At 46.1% G+C, this 23,001-nt stretch overlaps 1 protein-coding gene across 1 annotated transcript in view; it reads left to right on the top strand.

Moving 5' to 3' along the window:
- The window catches only part of PPFIA2 (PPFI scaffold protein A2), a 2,034,471-nt gene that overhangs the window by 1,925,664 nt on the left and 85,806 nt on the right, over window positions 1–23,001 (top strand). Inside the window, exons 26-27 of the mRNA XM_078674230.1 lie at window positions 6,275–6,450; window positions 22,766–22,863. Coding sequence (XP_078530356.1) covers window positions 6,275–6,450; window positions 22,766–22,863 — 274 coding nt within the window. The remainder of the gene's footprint in view (window positions 1–6,274; window positions 6,451–22,765; window positions 22,864–23,001) is intronic.

Consider the following 23,001-nt stretch of genomic DNA (forward strand, 5'->3'; position numbering starts at 1 on the left):
TTCTAATACTCAAACTATAATACCCTATTGTTGATATTCATACATAATATGAGCAATATAATGTAGTCTTTCTGCTCTATTAAAGAATAACCCTTAGCAAATTGTAACAACTCGTCTAAGAAATGTTTATATGAATGCTCAGACAAAAAAAAGTTCAAAGTCTGTTTCCACCAACAACACCACTGTCTGAATACTTCTCTGTATTCTCAATGACCTTCAGTAGACATCCAGTGGGAAGCAATAGGCCTTACAAGCAAATCTGAGTGCAGGTCCTGGCTGCATAAATATGATACCACAATTGCCAAGCAAAGATGCATTTTGCCATCAGGGAAGTTATACCCAAATATCCAAGATGGTAGTCTTCCGTCCAGTATACATGAGAGTCCATGGCCTGAAGTTCATTGCGCAAACATTGCATAAGCCACCGCCTGCGCATGTAAAGCCTCAGTCCAAACAGCACTGACTCCACAATGACTGCCAGCCGTTCCTTTCCTGAAAAAAGCTCTGTGCTAACAGTTCTGGATTATTTCTACACCAAGCTTATCGTGTACCAAGCACTAAAAAGTGCCTCCAGATCGACGTCTTGCCACTAAGCAGAGGGATTGTTGCCTCTTCTGTCTGGACAGTCTGGGCCGCTGGAGTTGGAGTCTGCACTCATAGCTACTGCAGTAAGCCTAATAATCATCTTCCAAATTCAGCACACTGATTGTGCCATAGAAACCCACTGATGTATGTTCCTTTCTTATTTCAACATTTGATTATTTGTCATTTCAACATTTTATTATTTGTCATGTTTCTTTTTCTCTGCTCTGCCTGCAAGAATCTGAACTTGACGGATGTTTTTTCTTCTCTTCTGTCACTGAGACAAGCACAAACTGTCAAATTTGTAGCAGAAAGATTCCAAGTAGTACCTTTTGAACTCTAAACCTCCTCACTGTGTAGCTCTTGTAAAACTGTGAGTTTGAAAGGTTGCTAGTAATATTAAATAAAGTTCAGTCCCACCTTCCTCCAGTGTTTTTTCTTTTCTTTTGTTTAAAGTTTCATATCAGGACTCTATGCTGGAAATCATTTTGGCATGTATCTGTTGTGTCATACGTCTGCTTGATTCTTTTCACATTATAGCCAAACTCGTGTTTTTTTTCTTGAAAGAAAGTTGCAAATACATTAAGTCTTTTGGACTAAGAATTTAAATTTTGAGATTTGGTCGGGATTTGAAGAGCCTGTCCAACACAGAAAGAATGATGACCAGGTTATCCGGAGCATTTTGGATTTAGCAAAAGGTCCAGAAATGCATATCTGCGATCTACCACATTAGAGTCTAAAGCATCTTTGTAGATTGTCTCAGTAGTGCCTTTCAGACACAACAACCAATACTTACTTTACTTCAATTGCTTACAAAATTTCCAGGGTGTGTCTAACTTGGCACGGTCATCCACTTTGGTACATGAAGGCAGGACTGATAACTCCCCTGAAGTGTGTATGGTAACTTTTTCAGGAATTTTAACCCTACAGTCAGTATTATTTCCTCATCATAGCTGAAGGACCTCAGAATCTCTGTTTTTCAACCTTGTAGAATTGTAATAAAGTAATGGATGAACGCATTGATGATCTTATATTTGTCATAGTGAAGTAAGAGATAGTGAATTTGTCTTGTAGACACAAGCTGCAGAGGATACCTGTTGGACGTCTTAAGATGGATTAGCGACCTAGAAAATATAGTCTCACACATCTGCTTATTTTTGGATTTCATAGCCCTTCAAATGTGCTCCATCAAATACACTTCCTCAATGCTATTTGTCTCAATCACACACATGCAAACACATTGGTTAATTAAATACATGGCTTCCATCAGAGAAACATGCCCTGATAAATATACTCCATATCAGATGCAAATTTGGTATCAGGATGTGCCCACTGAAATATAAATATGCATCTCATCTGGTTGATGTGTCCTTTATGGTAGAACATCTCTTTTATAGCAGATTTAGTTTTTTATATCTTACTTTCTCGACATGATGATTTCCAGTCAACATATGTACCACCCCTATTTATTAGTTAAAGAATATGAATAAAAAATGAACACAATACATGATGTGTTTGAATCTAGAACAGTCTTACTTGTGAGGTTGCATGCATGAGGAAGTTTGTGAAATGCAGTTCTTACATACAGCTTTGAGCAGACAATTTTGCCTAATAGAAACATTAGTGCAGTACGATAACCATAACCATAGTGCTAAATATTATGATATGGCAATACATATGTCTGTTTCAGATATATTTTCTCTTGTTCCTGCTATGGCATCAAGAACATTACATTTGGTTTGCTGTGAATGGTTCATCATGGTCCATTTTTAATTGGCAAGGTTTGTCCCAGTAGGGACAAATGTATGCATGCACTTTTCCAGAATCAGAAAGTAAAAGGGTCTAAATTACAGTTTTGAAACATTTGCTGCAGTAGTACCTAAATCTGGATAAAGAAAGAGAACTAAAACCTCAATACAATCTTGAACCATTTTTCTCACCACGTCATTATGATGGTGTTAAGTGTACTATGGTTGGATTCAAGATTATGTATAAAAACCTGTACCAAAAGTCCTTTTCATTTCTTTGGTGTTCTGTGGTGGTTCATTCTAACAAATGTAATAGTCCCCGGAGACTTATTAACCTTGCCTTTAACATCATATCTTTGATTTCACACGCACTTAAAAGAAAGGGTTTATCTTTGTATGTATTATTTTTAAAACATGTGTTTTGTTTGACATTGGGACATTCACAGAAGGAAAGTAGTTGGAGGAGACATACTTTTCATAAATGATAACGTGAAAATATTGTGGACATTCACTGTACACTGTATACTGATAATGTCATATGGAAGATGACACACAGTTGAAATGTCATGGTACCAAAAACACTTGGAAAGTAAAAACACATTTTGAAACACTAGTTGCAATAATGGAACCCAGTTCTTACTTTTCATTGTGTTGGGATGTGGATTGTAGGACGAATTCACCATATTGGACGAGAAGACAGAGGGAACGATTTTTGATAAAGTCTCATTACTAAAACAGATTGCAATGTGATTCTTAGGGCCTTTTTTAAAGATTTTGACAGATGGGATACTCTGTCAAAATATGAGGGCTATCCTGTTCGCTGTATTACAAGTGCCAGAGCCTTTAATCCATTTGTAATATGGAGGATGAGGCATCTGTCACATTTGTTACCCGTAGGCCCTTAATTTTCTATTGCTGTGCCCCTCCCTTGCAATCATATTGTGCCTTCCTAGACATCAGAGCTGTCCGAAAAAGGCCTGAAGAGCCTCCCTGATTCTCATGGGTTGCATAGAAGCCAATCCAAATTCCTTTAACACTTCGATCAACTCGAATTCATAATTTCTCAATGTCTGCCTCAGCACATGAAAGCATTTATTTTTCTGCACTAGAAAATGTATGTATATTCCATCTGTAAATTGTGACTGCTGGAAATTGGAATATTGAGTTGAGGGGTGTGGAAACTCCACTAAAATAATAAATACAATCGTTGTCAGGGTGAAACACAAAAGTTACTAAATATACATTTGCTTTACCCTCTGCTAGCTTGGCATAAAAGTAGTCATGCTTAACTTAAGGCAACTTGTAAAGTATTTTTGCAGCACTCAAACAGTACTAAAGAGACAACACCAAAGAAGAAATATCCCAAACCAATTTAAAACAATAGAGGAATATTTAGTAAAGAAAATTACTTCCAAATGACAAACATCCAATCAGTAGAATCGGATGTACGTGTTTTTAAAGTTTTAGGAGAAAATAGAGCTAAAAAGGCCAAACTTCCATTCTCGTTTATTTGGTCACATTGGACCGGTGTAAAGTCACAAATTCAGGCTGCCCTTGATGGCACACAAATTGGCTATAGGGACCAGGCTTGTCCTTTCGAACAGTTACCTTCTTAAGTCTGCGCAGGTAGCTTCCGTTCGCTGGGACCATGAAGAGGTCTTTGTTGGCCATGAGTAGAAGGTCGGGCTCCTCAGATGGTCGCTGTCATAGCGCGAAGAGCCGGTCATGTACAGGGCCAGACTGGGAACCAAAATCAGCCCTGGCAAAGTGCTCGGCCGAACCCCCCTGCCCCCCCGGGTGTTGTGGGTGCCGCCGAGCTCTTTTCCAGGGCTGGTTTTCGACCGATTTTGTTACCGGGCCGATTTTGCAGCTATGCTGCAAAAACAGCCTTCTAACAAAAACGGCCCCAGGGGCCCCAAACCGCCCTCCCACCCACCCGCATCCGTGCAGCGCACCGGGGGATTGCCCGGTGCCCGCTATGGCCAGTCCGGCCCTGGTCATGTATTGAAATTTTCGTGGGCGGTCAATGTGGGGCCTTGCTGTTGACGTGAAGTGCACATCTTTAATGGGCTTCGCATTGGCAGTTGTCGTGGACAATCTATCAGCGGGAAGTGCAGATCTCACTAGAGCTTGGCATTGGTGGGCATTGCACGTGGTGTTTCTTCTCCGGAAGTGGTCACCTTGTTACAAGGAGCCCAAAGCTTCTGTATCTTCATCTTGAGGTCGGGAGGAGTACACTGATGCCAGCCAAGGGTCCAGGACCTGGGGGCACATCTTGGGGATCAAGACTCACTCCAGCAGATGCCTGCAACAAGTCTCAGGCAGATCCAGCCAGGTCCAGTTGGTGCTGGTCTGCTGGGCAGTTGCAGGGAGGCCTCTGGAAGCTTGCTGTCTCTGCAGCTCAATCAGGAGGTCAGCCAATGGACACTTGGAGTCAGGTCTGGGCTTCTGGGGAGCCTGGGATCAAGAAACTGGCCCAATCTTCATTCTACAGACAGCAGAACCGTCCTTCTTACGAATCTTCCACATTGCCAGTAGTATTCTGCTCAGAGGTTCTGAAGGTGCTACTTTTATACAGGATGCCAGCTTTTCTATGGGGAAATTCCCTGGCATACCCCCAAAACTGGTCTGGTCCGTTCTTCCCCTTCACCTGGTTCCTGACACCAAATTGTCTACGACAGGTTGGTGTGTGCTGCAGTCAGAGCCATTTGAAGTGCAATCAGGGCAGGGTGCAGCTTCTTCTGAGCCATCCTGTCTGGAAGATCTACACACCACACACCTAGTCATCTTTTCTCCCTATGCCTGGAAAGAATATACAACCCACAGTACGAGAGTCATGTGACCCTTTACACATTTGGTTTAGGCAAAAAAAATAACTTTGTAAAAGTGGCATTTTTAAAAGAGTACCTTAAAATCTGAATTTGCCATTAAAGGGGATTTTAAATTACAATTATTTTGAGTGCAAACAGCATTTTTCAATCTGGTCCCAAACTGAAGTTATCAAGGATTAATTGTAATAAATTAACCCAGTGTTAGTCTATGGAAGATAGCCTTCAAATAGTGAAAAACTACTTTAGGGGTTTTTCTTCTACTTCAAGACATATAAAACCTAAATACACATGCCCTCATTTTGACATAATGTACACCCTGCCCATGAGCTGGTAGGGCCTACGGTTTAGGCCTGACAAAAGGTTTATGTTGCCAGGTCAAAATAGCAGTTTAAAGCTTCATAACAGGCTGCAGAGACAGGCCTGAGATATGTTTTGCAGAGCTACTATGGTGGATGGTACAAAGGGTACTGCTACCCACTGGACGCATTTAATTTACGGGCCCTGGATGCAGGTAGTAACATTTACTAGTGACTTATAAGAAAATGTAGTATACCAATTAGGTGAAGGCCAATGATACTGTGTTTTAGGGAGACAGCACAAGAACGTTATTCCTGCTAACCAGTGGTAAAGTGTACAGTGTCTGAATGCCAACAAAAATTATTCCAACCAAAATTTGGTAGTATAGGCAAAGAGTTTGAAGAATACCATGCAAAAAATGACAGAGAACCAAGCAGAAATACAGGATGTGTAGAAGGCAAATATTTGTGGCACAAGAGAAATAATGTTTAACATGTACCTCAAGAATTTGCTAGTTTCCATGCAAGGTAAGGGTACGCAAAAGAGTTGACTATTCAAACCTGTGAGCCACACATGTGGTCACTGTTGTGGCCATTGGCCACTCTTAAATGATACCTCTGAAGTTAAACCTATAAGACTACACCTTTGTTTCAAAATGATATGTAAAGATGTTACACACGTCCCACATGTTTGTGCCACTCATTTACTTGTAGTGCAAGTTTTCTCTTATTACCATCATTGTTGTGTACACGTTTCTCGTGAAAATATTTTTGGGGGCATTTATTCAATGTGTGATCTGCTTTCCTCTCTTGGTAGACTCTAGCGTATGGAGACATGAACCATGAATGGATAGGCAATGAATGGCTTCCTAGCCTGGGGTTACCTCAGTACCGAAGTTACTTCATGGAATGTTTAGTAGACGCCCGGATGCTGGATCATCTGACAAAAAAAGACCTCAGAGTGCACTTAAAAATGGTAGATAGCTTTCATCGGTAAGTTCAGTTGAAGATATCAATAAAGACTATATTTTGTAAATGCATGAAAACCAAGAAAATTAACAGGAAGCATGTTTTTACATTTCTGCTAATAAATCTTAACGATAGCTTTTATGAAACGGAAATTACATCTATTGATGGTGTTTATTATTGTTCGTTTTGGATAAAAAAAGAATGCAGCGGAATGGCGTTTCTCTGTACATTTAAAGGACTACAGCCGGGACATTTATCATAAAACACCTAATGCTAAAGTTTTGGCAGGTGGTGAATGTAGCATTTGGTGATGTTATTTTCCCTGCCGAGTTCCATCTGTATGCACTGTGTAATATCTACTTCATGTTGTGTAATGCGTACTGGAATTTACTGTTCCAGGCCGTGCTGCTGACTGTGTTCATACTGTATGTTAATGCAGGAAGGCCTAACCAAACAGGAAACAAGACAACTAAAAAGCACGCAAAATCAGGCCGTTCGCAAATGGTATACCCTAAAGAAAAATGATCATTCAAAAAAGGCTGTTTTGCGCTGTCTAAGATTAGAACAACAAATTCAACAGCCTGACATTTTCTCCTATTGCCAGCCAGACATCTTCCTTTGCAGAAGGACCAAACAATAAATGGCTCTTGACAAAATTAGGTAGTAAATCCCTGAGGGGGCCAGGAGTCAAAATGAGGAATGAATTTTCCAAAAGCCTCAGGCAGCAGTATAACCTTCTGAGTTTTAAAGGAAAGCTCAGACTCTGGCTGCGTCAAGCCCCAAAGGTTTTGAGGCAAAGCCCGACCTTCTAAGATAGCCAGGCCGGCCTTTTAAAAACGAATGCCTCTGTCAAGTATCAAAGAGAAAGGTTTTCGTTTTCCAGAAAAAAGACACCCAGGCACTGCATGTGTGCTGAAATGCCCAGCACACATCCAGTGTGTGGGACCCTACTATGTTTGTCAACCACAGGAATTTGCACTGAAAGGGTATGCTTCCAATACAAATCCCATGGTAGACAGTTCACAGTGATACCTGCGAGACTGCATGATGCAGGGCAGCCTTTGAAAGCCTAGGGAACACAGCAGCACCTGCCCAGTCTTAGGTTTGGCTCTATGCTGCGGTTTCCACGTTGCCCAACGCAGGACAAAAAACATTGGTTGTTTTGTTTTGTTGTGTCAAAAATTAGTAAATGTGCCTGTTGGAGTCAGAGTTGAAGGCAAAAGCGAGCACTGAATCAATATCTTAGTTAGGTGCGCATAGACTCTGGTCTACATACTTTATTTACATGCCTACAAACTATGCGAATACAAAAACACCCAGAAACCCATAAATGATATAACATAGTTATGTGTAATATACACATGCAGTATAGATTTCAATACTACATCTACGCCTTTGTCACGCTGCCCTTTATTGGCTATTAATTCTTATTCCAAGTATAAAATGCTTTGTATAATATTTCACAAAGCTCTCAGGTCTGAGCTGGAAATTGTCTTTAGTGCGCCTCTTTTGAAACATCCATTTGATCTCTCACTCAAAAGGACCGTGGCAAGCGCAACCTAACGGTTGTGTGGCGGCCTTTCAAGTCTTTTGTAGACTCTGCATTTATTTCCCTTTTTATCTTATTCATATTCTTAGACATCAAAGGATTAAAAAAAAAAATCTGGCGTTGGTTTTATTTTCAGTCTTCAGAAATTATGACATGCTTGAAATTGTTATATCCATGGTGACTACCAGCTGAGATGTGGACGGATTTAACATTTTATCTTTGGTACCCAAATGTTTTCACGGCTCTTCTCAATAATACCCACACTATGTGTGCACATTCAACACAATGATCCATGATCCCAAAACAAATAATGGCTGCTGTAAAAGGGCTTTTTCGATTTTCATCCTTCCCTTATAGAATTCCCTACCAAGTAACATAAGTGTAATGCACACTCATGCACAGCTTTCTAACCTTTGACAATCTTTATTATTTAATTGCTCTTTTTCATTTCAGTTCTCTCCAGGAAGGAGTTTTTCTTTGGTTATTGTATATTCTTCTTATCTAAAATAAGTTTACAGCAGCAGCAACCCTGCACTTGTGGAAATTAGGTAATGGAGAACAGCAAATGTTTGGGAAGACAGTGGTTGAAATGAAACTCTGAAAAACATAATGTACCAATTTCTGATAGAGACTTCTAACTGCTGATTTTTGCCCTTATATTCGCCAGGTGCAAACTGGAACCTGAAAACTTTACAACAGTACTTCTGCACGTCAAGTGGTGCCTGTGACTTCGCACTGGTGTTGTCCACACCAATGTGGTTCTATCAAGGCTCCACCCATGCATTCTAACATCAGTTCCTTTCTTTCTGCGCCAATGTACGCAGATCCGGAGCTACCCCTTCTCTTGAGACCATTTTTTCAAAAACAATTTTCCAGTGTGCAAGGGACATGTCCCCAAACAGATCAATAGGGTTTAGGTCTTGTGGGGAATGTCTGTAACTAGTCCCCGCTTGGCATGCCTGTGGTGCCTGGTGTCATCCCAAGACTACCCACCTCGATGCACCTGAAGGAAATTCGGGGGTGAGATACAAAAATTGTTCATTGCCCGACACCAAAAGACCCTGTGTCAGTCTAAGTCACAGAGAAGATGGTCCTGCGAAAAATCATAGTTAAGATCATGGTTTCTGCTAAATCTAAGAAGAAGAAGAAAAAGTTCAAGTAGAACTCGACCCCATTGTGTTCCCTGAGAGGGCATGAACTCATCATTGCATCTCCAGTACCCACTCCCACAGCTCTTCAGCAGAGCCTATTCCTGATCCACACCACGCCAGCCCTCGTTACCTGGGTGAATGTAACAAATCAAGGAGTTTCATGAGACAATCATGCACTTATTTGCACAACCAACTCCCTGCTGGAGCATCTTCAGCCCCCATGGAGATGCGAGAATCTGGACTGGCGGGACCTCTTTCAGGGCAATTGGGCCCTCCGGATCCGCTCCCAACTTTTCACTGACTCCGGTACCGAACTCGTTTCTGGGGCCATGTCCAATGCTGGAGCGTGACCAATGATGTCAATGTCGAATTCCGTGGCATCAGACAATAGAGGTCAAACCCATAGTGCTGTTTAGCTACAAGACTACACCACGCCAACCTATTACGAGCCCCAGCTCGATACTGTTCATTCCTCTCAACACACAGGCAATCAACCTGTCACAGACACTGTTCCCTTACCCCAAGGCAGGGAGAGGTTTATTCATTACATCTTCGGTACTTACTCTGATAATGGCACCTATTATGTGGGGGATTCATTTCTCAGCCTTACCAGGATGACAACTGGTATGATGAACTCCAAGAGGACAGTTGCCTTGATACTTCTTTGGACACTGTCTTGTTCTCCCCTGCAGGACTAGCTAAGGAAGAGAACGCATTATTTGCAATGGTGGTCCACAGAGTTGTAGAAATCCCTGACCTCCAGCTTCCAACACACAAAGTCAAGACTGGTGTACTGGTTGAGGCCCTCCAGTCTGGCCAAACCTCTTTGGGACCTCTTCTCCCTTTTAGTGAGTCTTTGACAGATATTCTTTTGGGGACCCCGGCCAAGCCCTGCTCAAGGGCCCTGTTCAACCACCAAATTGCCCACTGTTACCACCCTGCACCTGGGAATCAGAACATTCACACACCCCTACCCTGAGAGTCTGGTGGTGCAGGTTCGGCCAGTAAGGTCATACCAATGCATTCTCTTTTTCCTCTCTGGATAGGGAATTCAAAAGGATTGACAATAAGGGGCATAGAGTTTTGTCATCCACCAGTTTTGCTCTACGTTCAATGAATGCTACATGTTTTCTGGGCCTTTAATCCCATGCCCTATGGGACTAGGTGGCCTAGGTTTTACCACTTGTACCCAAAGAAGCCATGGTTATCCTCCCTCTAGCCATGCAGGATGGGCCTTGACTTGTCAAAATTTACAATTCACTTCAGCCTTAGCACTACTGACTGTTGGAAATTGGGTTGCTGGTTGAGGGGGTGAAACCTTATTCAAGAAGCCACCACATTCTCTAAAACCTAAGTAAACCCCATAATTAACCTGTGCTTAACCTTCTGGTAGCTTGGCAATAAAGAAGTCAGGCTTAACTTAGAGGCAATGTATAAAACATGTATTCAGCACTTCAAACAGTGATAAAGTGAACACACAACACAACAAAAATCGCGCACCAATTTAGACAAATGAAGTAAAATGTAATAAATTATTTGAGACAAAACAAACAATAACCCAATCAGTAGAACCGAATATATGCAATTTGAAAGACTTAAGAAAAATAGTACCTAGAAGCGCAAAGCACCAACTGGGCTTTTCTGGTCACGCTGGACCGGGACAGTGTCACTAGTTCAGGCCAACCATGATGGATGCAAAGACCCAGTTAAACCAACTGAACAAGTGTATCTTGGTTGCGGAGTATTGTGTGGTCCTGCGTCACGGATGCATTGGGAAGCAGCGGTTCTGAGGGGTTGTGATGCGAAATCCTGCGTCTTTGTCATGGATGCCATAGGAGAGAGGCTTGCAATATGGAGTCCTTCATCTAAGATGCATTGCGCATCTGCTGGGTGAGGAGGAGGGAGTGGGGCTTGCGATGCGATGTCCTGTGTCAGAGATGAATTGCACAGCAGTTCTGATGCTGAGTTTTGCGAGTCATACAGTGGTTGCAAAGCAGATGCTTTGCAGGGCGATGCTTTGCAGTGTGTTGTTTCTGCTGGGACCACAGATGGGCTGGCAGAACACTATCCAAAGGTTGTCATCACTTGGTGGGGCCAGGGGGGGCAAGACTCACAGCTGACAGTCTTGGTGCTGGGTACAAGGTTGTTGGAGCCAGTTCTATCCCCGAGGGTATGATCAGGAGGCCCTACTGGGCCTTGGAGCACTCTGGTGTTCCTGGATTAAAGATACAGGTCCAGTCCTTCACCCAGGCAGTCCTAAGGCAGAGTAGCAGTCTTTCTGGCAGAGCAGCACATCAGTCCTTCTGAGTCATCCACAGTTCCAGAGATGTACTGAAGAGTTGGGTCTGAGGGTCCAATATTTATACTTGGTGTCCACTTTGAAGTCGGAGAAACTTCTGGTGGTTTCAACCCCCAGAGGTGCTTGGGATGTCTTGCCTCATTTTTTTTACACAAGGACACATACATTTTTGGGTAGGCATGGGGAGGTTAAGTGATTTGCCCAGAATCACAGGAAGCTGAGCCGACGCCGAGGCTTGAACCTGGTTCCCCAGCTCCAAAGTCACCAGCTCTGGACATAAGGCCACAACCTCTCCTCATTTTACTGGCTCCAGATTGTCTGGAGTCACACAGACTAGTGTCCAACCCATTGTGCTCAGACAGGGCCTTTGTGATGTGCAAGTGTGGTAGGTGACAGCTCTTCCCCCTCTTCAAGTAAGAGACGGCCCATCCTGCTACAACAATACACAACTGTAAGCTACATCTAGTTATTGTGACCCAGTATACAGGCTGCTGGCTCCGAATGGTTGGGACAATAAAATAGCAATTTTCTAAAAGTGGCATTTTCAGATTTATGAATTAAAATCTGACTTTGCCATCAGGGCCGGATTGGGAACACAAACCAGCTCTGGCACATTTTGTCAGACCAGCCCCTCTATTGTGCATAGCAAACAAACTAGCGCAGCAAGCAAGCCTGACCTCTACAAAGGGGACTTGATGAGGGGGAGTTCTATCCCCAAGAAATGTTTGGAAAAAAATGATAACAATGGCGCATTCTATAACACATTATCATTATATATTCAATTGTATTAGCTTTTAGAGCATAGTAAATGATGAACTTACAGTGCACTTGGATACAAAAATCTTGTTGGGGACTTTCAGTGGCTTCCGTACTATCACCCTCCAACAGTGCCCTCATCTCTCAATAGCCCCTCTCACATGTATTTCATTTGTTTTTTAGTGCTTCTCATACCAGTATAGGGAATTGGAGCATTTTAGATCATGCACACATAAAGAGACAATAAATCATACATATGTAAATCAGTGTTTAGAAAATGTTACATAAGACAAAAAAGAATACAAGGTGTAGGATTTACATGTCATCCATGCTGGTTGGCATTTTTTAAGAGTTCTTGGTCTGGAGAAGCACATACTTAAGGTTCAAAACATAACACATTGGTTGGATTTACTAAATTGAAAATATTTCTACCCAAACAAACCAATTTTGGCAACAGTAGAAAAAGGAAAGAGTGTGGAAAAAACATAACTTTCAAATCTGTACCATACAGTTTGCATGCCGCTTTTTGATGCCAGTTCATAGTTCACTGTGCTAGATTTATTATGATTGTAAATTATGAATTGCAAGTAACTAAAGAATCTCTGTGACAAAAGCAGTAACCCACTGAGCTATGCACATTGAATACAGTTCAGTGATCTGTATGGTACGCGTTCTTTGCAGCAGGCATATTAACCCTCCGCACTGCATTAAATAAGTCAAAACTACGAATAAACAAATACATTCCGATATCTCTTCAGCAGGAAGATAAACCACTAGAGATATCAATCTTGACACAATTATTGTTCCCTGAAAACTGATGGGTGTAGAAGGAACTCTGCAGTGAGAGTGAGAAGCAAATCATTAGGCTGGACAGTCCTGCTGATTTTGTTACTGGGGGCCGATATTGCAACACTCTTTTAAAATCAGCCCCCTGTAGCAAAAACAGCCTCCCACCCCTCCAGCCTTCGGGGAAAACGCCCGATACCTGGTCCTGCCAGTCCAGTTTTTTTTGCCAATAAAGAGAACTTTAAATTACAATTCTTTAGACACCAAACTTGATATTACTACTTACTCCCAATTGAAAGGTGTGAGAAAGTCATTGATTTTGCCTCTTCATCCCCATTTTTTGACCGATACTGGTGGTAACTGACTGACTGTGCCCTGGGCTCTGTTAACGAGGCCCAGGGTCAGTGCTCTGAAGAAAAAGGTATATGGTAATCAGGTATAAATATAATTGGAAATGAGGGGGCGTGGCCAAGAGCCGATCATGGTGGACGTGTAGCCCCGGAGCTCCGTCCTTAGCCCGAGATACAAGCGATTTATCCTACAACCCTGACCTGCAACCCACCTGCACTCGGTGCACGGAGACCCCGGGAGTGAGCGGCGTGCAGTGGTGAAGTGCTGCTCCCCCCGGACCTCACCAGAGAAGCATCGTGGCCGTGGTGCCTGCTGCTGCCTGAGGAGCAGAGTGAGGCCTCGGCCTAGATTAGCGGCCTGCCCGACCTACCCCTGGTCGCTAACTCGCTCTGGACGGGACTCCGGACCGGAGGTGCGGCAAGATTCCTGCCTAGACATCGGGGCACACCGAGGGGTCCCCCACTCCACTTCTAGCCTCACTGCTTCCCCCCCGGACTGCTGAACCCCCGCCGACTTACCCTGCTGCGAGACCCGCTTGGGTCGCGGGAGACTCGGGACCGGCCCGCTGCCCGACTGCATCCTACCGAGGCATCCACGCCCTCGACCCCACCGGTGAGGAGGACGGGTCTGGAGGGGCGCGGGATCCGCCGTTGGCGCTGTGAACTCCGCCGTCCTTCAACTGCACGGCGCGCCAAGGGGCGCGGGGCGGCCCGGCATTGAGACAGTCCTACTGGCGCCATTTTGTCTGCACCCCGGAGCCGAGACCGGGACCTCAGGTTACTGACTACGGCAACCTGCTTCCTCCGAGCTCCAGCTACATCGGGCATTGCGCAGCGGGAGGCCGCGAGGCGGCGCACACCTACGCCCAATATACGTATACATTGCGGTGGGACCTGTGGCCCCACGTACCTAAGCTGGGACAAACAGGCACGCAGTAGAGGAAGAAGTCGCGCACGGCGGGGCCCTGCCGCCGCACTAGAAGCCCGGCGCCTATTGCGATCCCGGTCACTAAGGAGATTCCTCCTCGCCATCACCTGAAGCCTATGGACTCCCCCTTACACCTTGCAGGGCCAAGTCACTAACAACTCGCAGGAACCTCAGCGGAACGCCGCTCCACCCTCTGACAGCGCTGCAACAAGCCGGCCAACGCCATCCCTGGCTGAACTAGGGTCTTCACCGCAACTGCCTCCATCCAGTAGACCCTAGGTACGCCGCTATTAGTGCCCGGCACCCTTGAGTGGACACGTGCGAAGGTGGAGGCCGGCGGCCGCGACTACTCCAGCGCCGCCCTGTTTACTAGGTCAATGGGTAAGCACAGGGGCAGGAACCAGGACCTAGGCGCCCCAACGGACATGCAGTCCACGGGTTCCGAAGACCCACTAGCCTCTTCAAACGCGGACATCATCCCGCCGACCGGGAAGGGATCCCAGGACGCCAAGTTGGATCTCATCCTTAACGAAATACGCGCCACACGCGAAGCGTTAGAATCGCGCATAGACAGCATGGCGACTGGCCTATCCCTACTGCGAGCTGACCATAACAAGTTGGCGGAGCGGGTCTCGGAACAGAAGATAGCGCTGAGTGACCTCATACCCCAGCAGACGGAACATTCCACGAAACTGGAGACCGTAGAGAAACAGCTTAGACAGTTATGGGACAGGGTGGACGACGTGGAAGGACGTGCCCGCCGCAACAACGTCCGCATCCTGGGTATTCCGGAGAAAAGCGAGGGGAGGAATCCCACCCAATTCGTGGAGGACTGGCTACGGAAACTAGTGGGCCAGGAAGATCTTACGGCCCTATACGGTGTGGAACGAGCGCACAGGATGCCTTCGCGTCCCCCGCAACCGGGGGCGCCCCCTCGACCACTGATCGCGCGCCTACTCCACTACAGAGATCGGGACACTGTTCTTAGAGCGGCCAGAGAGAAGGCACCAATACGCTTCGAGGATAAAAACATCTCGGTGCACCCCGATTTCACGCCCACGGTACAAAGAGCCAGGTCCACCTTCATGGGAGTGAAGCGCAAACTTAGAGACAGAGATATGAAATATGCGCTTTTATTCCCTGCAAGATTCAAGATATTGCATGACAACAAATCTCACTTTTTCGACTCGCCGGAGGAGGCGGAAGAATGGATGGAAGTCACACTAACCCCTCAGGCCTCCCAAGACCCATTCGCAGATGGCCGCAGTGGGAGTCGCAGGAACCCGCCTGACCAGCGGGTCAACTCTTCCAACTCCGGACAGCACCCCTCACAAAGTGCACCGACGAACACTCAACCGCCAGGGGACCAGACAGCAGGTCATCCGTCACCACAGATGCGACTAACGGAGGAGGCGCTGGCCGCTCACGACGCGGGAGCAACCGGGGACAGGGTCACCGTCACCACTGACACCCACACCGAGGTTTCCGGATCAGTGGACAGCCTACAACTGTTCCCAAAGATCACAGCCCAGATGGCGGCGGAGTTCTGATTGGCGACACGCTCGATCCTCTCCGAGTGGTAACGTATAACTGACCCCCTTCCTCATAAGTGGTGGGTTGCATAAGGGCTCACCCTGTTAAGGGCTACCATGCCAAAGCAGGCCATCAAGTGACAGTCTCCGGTGGTCTACTCCCCCCGTTATGAACATGGAACTCACTGACTTGTGCCCACGTTGGGCACCCTTGTTTGGCTCCCGAGCCCGTTGGCCTGGGGACCTTCTAGTTAAGGGGATATATGTTCACAAGACACTCTCACCTAGTAACAAGACGAATCTGACATGGTCACCCATGTGCTCCGATCTACCACCACACACAGAAGGTTATGGGACCTCTTAATGTCTATCATTTGTGCACCTGGAATGTACGGGGCCTGGGCTCGGTACACAAACGCCACAGAATTCTAGCTCAACTCAACCGCAGAGGGACACAGATAGCTTGCCTACAAGAGACACATTTGAACAATGCTGAAAACGTGAAGATACGCAAAAAATGGAGAGGGCAGCTTTTCGCTACCTCCTATTCTGCGTTTTCCAGGGGGGCGGCGATCTGGCTTCGCAACTCTGTCCCTTTCAAAATGTTAGAACAAAAGATTGATAAGGAGGGACGATATGTATTTGTGCGGGGTTTGCTGGATGGGGATGCCATTGTACTTGGTTGTGTGTACTCACCAAACACAGGTCAATCGGAGTTTTTGTTAACCTTGAACGGGATACTTGCTGATTGGGCTGACCACCATTGGATCATTGGGGGGGATTTCAACGCTGTGCTCGATCTTACACTGGATAGATCACACCCCCCACTATTGGCCACTGAGAGCAGGAGGCAGGCAGACGCTCTAGCACGATGGGCTGAGGGCTGGGATTTGGCAGACGCATGGCGCAGCACACATTCACGGGAGAGGGACAACTTCAATTGTCCAAACCCAACACATGGGGAAAACCCTGTCCGACCACAACCCCGTTGAGCTCACTTGGCAGTGGGGCAAGCTGTTGGCCCCCGTCCCAACTTGGAGACTACCCCCAGATCTACTTGAAGACGCAGTCTTCCGATCGTCCCTATCCGACACTATAGAAACCTACTTCTCCACAAATGCGAATACAGCCAGCACCCGTCAGATAGAATGGGAAGCATTTAAAGTCTGTCTCAGGGGAGAGGCGATGGCCGCTCGAGTGGGCAGGAAGAAAGAGGTAATCAGTCTATTGAGGGAGGTGGAGGGTTCGCTAGCGTCCCTGGAGAGTGAGGCAGCGGGCACCAATGCACATTTCACACCACTACAGGAGGCTCACATTAGACATGCAGAGCTGCTAGAAGACCTGAGGCTCCTAGACAACCGAGAATACACGAATAGGCAGCATACACAAGCGGATCGAGCTGGCCCCCTCCTGGCCCGTCTCCTACGTGATTCCCCACCTTGCCATCCAATCCTGGAAATATTGGATCAAGCAGGCAATCCGACCACCACCCAAATAGGGATTAATACGGCATTCAAAGACTATTATACCACGCTATACAGCCCCCCCCCGCCCCTGTCAGAGACCGCCTATGAGGCCTTCATGAGGGACCTGGACCTACCCCAACTCACCGACAGGCAAGGCAAAGACCTGAAGCGCAACATCTCACTAGCGGAAATTAGGCAGGCAATACGAACCCTCCCTAGGAACAAGGTCCCCGGAACCGATGGCCTCCCGGCCGAATTCTATACAACGTTCATTGATCTCCTAGCCCCACGTTTACACGCTGTCTATTTGGAAGCTATACGGTCAGCCTCCCTGCCACAATCATCCATGCAGGCGTTGATCACATCCCTCTTAAAACCAGGCAAAGACGGGTTGCAGCTGGTCGACTACAGACCCCTGTCCCTCCTTAATACTGATTCAAAGATCTTGAGCAAAGTGCTGGCGACGAGACTAGTGCAATACATACCACAGTTGATCCACCCGGACCAATGTGGTTTTGTACCGGGCCGGAGCACGGCCATGAATCTTAAACGCTTAGCCCAGCTGATGCTAGGAAACCTGATGGGCGCGGGCTCAGAGGGCTGCATATCACTGGACCTGAAGCAGGCGTTTGACTCCCTTAGATTGGACTACATGTTTGCCACACTTTTGAAATTCGGGGTACCGCCCGAATTCGTCGCCTGGGTCAGACTACTGTACACTCTCCCTACAGCGAGAGTACGCACTTCCAGGCACATTTCAGGACCCATAGCTATAGCGAGGGGCACCCGACAGGGCTGCCCTCTCTCCCCTCTCCTATTTATCCTCGCCCTCGAACCATTACTCTGCAGACTTAGGACAGTGGCCCCCTCTGTGGTATTCAGATGCATGGGACGGCACATATTGTGTCAGCTTATGCTGATGACATCATTTTATACCTTTGGGATCTGCGGGGCGATCTGGGCCCTCTACCCCAAATATTTGAGGACTTCAGGGCGATCTCAGGCCTTACCATAAGCGAACCCAAATCTTATGGATTCACCTTCAGGCATCCAGGCTCATCCACTCCCCTACCCTTCGCCCCACACGAATTCCAGATAGCGGGAACCACCTTCCGATATCTTGGGATGCACATCTACAGGGAAGCTGGCATGATGATTGACGGCAACCTTGGGAGGACCATGAGAGCATTGAAATCACAAATTCAATTCTGGCTGACGCTGCCCCTCTCTGTTGCTGGCAGAGTGACCATTTCTAAGATGGTAATGCTCCCTCGCCTCGTTTACCACTTCACCAACCTGCCATTCCTGATCCCAACAGCGACATTTAAACATCTCGACACACTACTCACGGAACTTATATGGGGACATGGGCGCAGACGCATAGGCCTCACTAAACTACAGCTCCCCTCAGGCTCTGGTGGTATGGGCCTACCGGACTTTAGGGCATACAACTATGCGTGCCAGCTACAATGGCTGGCCTACTGGGTGGCAGGCCGCAACCTACACGAGATCGACATGTCAGAGAGGGAGCATGAAAGAGGGGACATTCACAAGTTGCTTCTACCCCGATCGGAACTGCCGAGAGATGCCCCACCGCTCCTCCGGCTGGCGGTGGCATATTGGCGGAAGGCATTGAAATACACTTCCCCCACGACCTCTTATGCCCCCACAATCCCGCTTTTGGGTATACCGCTGGGCTCGGGAACACTCACGAAGAACACACTAATGACTTGGCAGGACGCAGGTGTGTCACATGTGGGCGACCTGTTCGCAGAGGGGTGCCTACTGTCCTTTGAAGATTTCCAGGCTGCGCATGGCGTTCCTAGGGGCTCCTTCCTTTTACACGCAGGCCTTCGTCACTATATAACGCACAAGTGGGTGCCTGAAGGACAAGAGCCAGCTATAAACCCCCTGATAACAATGCACTACCTCATGGGCACGGGTAGCCATCTGACCAAATGGCTCACTGCTAGTATCACCACGGGGAGGGCGGTCCCTCTATCACCACTCAGGACAGCATGGGAGGGAGATGTTGGTAGGCCAATGAGGGACAAAGAATGGGAACGCATTCTCCAGTTTCCCAAGAAGGCAGCTAGGAAACCCAAATTTAAGTTTATTCAGCTGATGTTACTACATAGAGCCTACCTGATCCCACATCGCATACGCATGATGTTCCCCGACACGAGTGGTACCTGCCCCCGGTGCGACGCTAACGACGCGTCGCTAATACATATGCTTTGGCAATGTCCCAAGTTGGGTTATTACTGGACCGCCATCGCTGACTCGCTTGAGAGAGCTGGCACCCTGTCCAGATCACTCACCCTAGAATATACACTATTGGTGCTGGGACCGTCAACTCGCACGAGAACCATAGCGACACGTTTCACAGACTTGGCCCTGTTACTAGCGAAGCGAGAAATCACGATGAGATGGAAGTCCCTCAAACCACCTGACCCGGATTTATGGAAGGCAGAGGTAATCAGATGGGGCAAGGCAGAAGGCGAAGCACTGCAGCGTGAGGATCGCAGAGGCCTCAGGAAAACACTGATTTCCCTGGACTGGTTCACCGTACTGGGAACCTTCGAGGCTGGGGATGATGGGGATGATGGGGATACAGATAACTCACTACATACAGGATGAATGTGTCCAGCCCTTCTAGACATTCCGAATATCATCACGGTATGAGGTGCGCTGTGCTGAGGTACGGAGAACCCCGTACCATTGACAATTCTATCCCAGCCTGCCCATGTGTATGGACAAAACTGAAATTGCGGAGTAATGTGTGACCCAGATGTAAATATCACATTTATACGCACATTGGAAGAGTGTCGGGAGGGATTCTAGAGGGTGGGGGAGGGTATGGGAATGTTATGGGATTGTTAAGTTACCATGGTTCCGGACGAAAACGACAAATCAATGATACTAAGTACCTGTGAGTACTGAGCAAGCATATACATGTGACATTCTGTTTACTGCTGCGCCCGAATATGTATGTAACTGCCCCAATTGCTATGCTAATAAACGGATTTTCAAAAAAATATATATATAATTGGAAATGACAGACCCTGTAAGTCCCTAGTATATAATAGGGCATGGGGGTATAAAGGCCCACTAGATTTCCTGCACTGGAGTATACACTAATGTGTTGCCTGTGGTCACTTTGCTTTGCAGACTGTCTTTAAAAGTAAATTGTATGCAAATTTCACTTTGAGATACAGGTACTTCCAAGGTCGTAATCTACCTTATGTTTACATATTAGTCACCTGCAAGGTCTCCCCTAGGTGAACCAGGGGTGGGGTGCCTTGTAACTATAAACAGGGACATTCTAAAAGATGATTTATAAGCCCTGGTGAGAGAACAATGACCTAATGTGTTTTACTCATTGTAGAGTATTAGCTCCATGGGCTAACATTGGAATATGCTATTTAATTATAACTATTGCTAGGAAGGAGTTTAAAGACTTAAAAGATAGACAATTAGTTATTTATGCCCTTTCATTCCTGGATACCCCACAACCCTTGCCACCATCCCAATAATAGCTTACAGAGGACCATCTGTTCTTTTTGAGACAGGAAGTACAAGTGGCAAAGTGAGCAAGGGACTCACGTCTGAGCATACCCTGCCAACTTATGGCAAACAAAGCGGTACAAAAGGGGGTGGTGAGATGTGAGTCCCTTGCTCACTTTGCCACTGGATTCAAGCAAGCCTGGCTGAAGACGGCTGAAATGCCAGAAACCGGTCCTAGGAAGCTTGTTTCCTGTCCAGGGAAGGCATGGCTTGGCAGTTCGGGCTGGACTGTTCCCATGAGGCACAGGGTCAGACTGATTTGCATATGGCCATGTCTGAACTGGGGTGGCAGAGTAGGCTAAAGAACGGTGATGGATTAAACCCAGATCTGTTGACTGGGTGTGAGTGTATGATTGGTTCAGATGCTCCATCCATCACCACCCCCTTTTGTACCGCTTTGTTTGCCATAAGTTGGAAGGGTATGCTCAGAAGCGAGTCCCTTGCTCACTTTGCCACTGGATTCAAGCAAGCCTGGCTGAAGACGGCTGAAATGCCAGAAACCAGTCCTAGGAAGCTTGTTTCCGGTCCAGGATAGGCGTGGCTTGGCAGTTCGGGCTGGACTGTTCCCATGAGGCACAGGGTCAGACTGATTTGCATCTGGCCATGTCTGAACTGGGTTGGCAGAGTGGGCTAAAGAACGGTGATGGATTAAACCCACATCTATTGACTGGGTGTGAGTGTTTGATTGGTTCAGATGCTCCGTCCATCACCACCCCCTTTTGTGCCACAGCAAGGAATATGGCAGACTCTTGGTGGCAAATAGCTAGAAGTACAGAATATGGTGATTTTTTCCCCCTTTTTTTAGTAACTTTATTTTAAGGTTTGTTCAGGGTCAGAGGGATGTACCATATATATATTATTGGAACATGGTTTCTTTATCAGGATTTTTCAGTGCCACACACTAATAATATATTTTGTAAGTGACTGACCATTTTATAGTAGGGTCCTTTTAAAGGCTCACCGAGCATTCAGGCACATGCATCAAGGTAGGATTTTGCGAGTCCTTAATGGCGATAATTAAGGAATCGCAATTAAAGACTCTCAAAAGCCCATGCATGTAAAAATAGCGATTAATACACATTCCTTATTTGCGACTCGCAAAATGCGAGTCTCAAATAAGGAATGGCTTTCCATTCATTCCTATAGGCCTATAGGAATGAATTGGAAATTGCATGTGCAATTTGTGAGTACCAATAGGTCCTCACACATTGCGCATGCAATTTCAGGGTGCAAGGGTGTCAAAAGGACACTCTGTTGCACCCCTGAAATTGATCTGTGCACATATGTTGCACACACACATGCCCGCGCAACTTGAAACTTTGAAAAATGCACAACAGTGCATTTTTCAAAGTTTTTGCAATTTACCATGAAGTTTAACTTCATGGTAATTTGCGCCCCCTATTAGTGAAATCGCTAATTTTTTTACTTTAATGCATTGCATTTAAGGAATCTCAATTTTTGATTCCTTAAATGCAATCACAATTTAAGTAATTGCTATTTAGAGATTACTTAAATTGCAATTTTTTCATTTGGGATGATGCATCCCAATTGCAAAAATACCGGTCGCAAAGGGGCAGATTCTTGCAACCGGTTTTTCTTTTGATGCATGTGCCTGTAAATCCGGTCTTCTTGGTGCTCTTCGTTGTCTTGTTTCTCCTGCACTGTCTGAGGGACGTACTTTTCACACACTGGGGAATGGCAGGCAGGATCTGACATAGAGGCTACGATCTTTTCACCTGTGTTATATACGGAAGTCAAAACCTCTAAAATGTATGCATTCAATCATGTATCATGGATGATAGCCTTTTCTTTGAGTAAATATTCCACACTTCCCCCCACCACATGCTGATTAGAGTGATATCCTGGAATTTCTAGTATTGAGCAAATTTAGTTTTTCAAGAATGTAATTAGTGTTACAGCATTATATGAATATATATGTATATTTCCTAAAACAGAACGAGTTTGCAGTACGGAATCATGTGCCTGAAGCGGTTGAATTATGACAGAAAGGAGCTGGAGAGGAGAAGAGAAACAAGTCAGCATGAAATAAAAGGTAAGCATGGTGCCGTACAGTCACTCATACACACTGTGTTGCCACATACCTCTGTGTGTATCCATCTTCAGTCCTCGTTGGCAGTACCTCGGTAACCTCAATTTGGGCACAGACCTCATTAGGCATAAGAAGATAAGA

The sequence above is a fragment of the Lissotriton helveticus genome, chromosome 1_1, assembly GCF_964261635.1.
Source record: "Lissotriton helveticus chromosome 1_1, aLisHel1.1, whole genome shotgun sequence".
Lineage (NCBI taxonomy): Eukaryota > Metazoa > Chordata > Amphibia > Caudata > Salamandridae > Lissotriton > Lissotriton helveticus.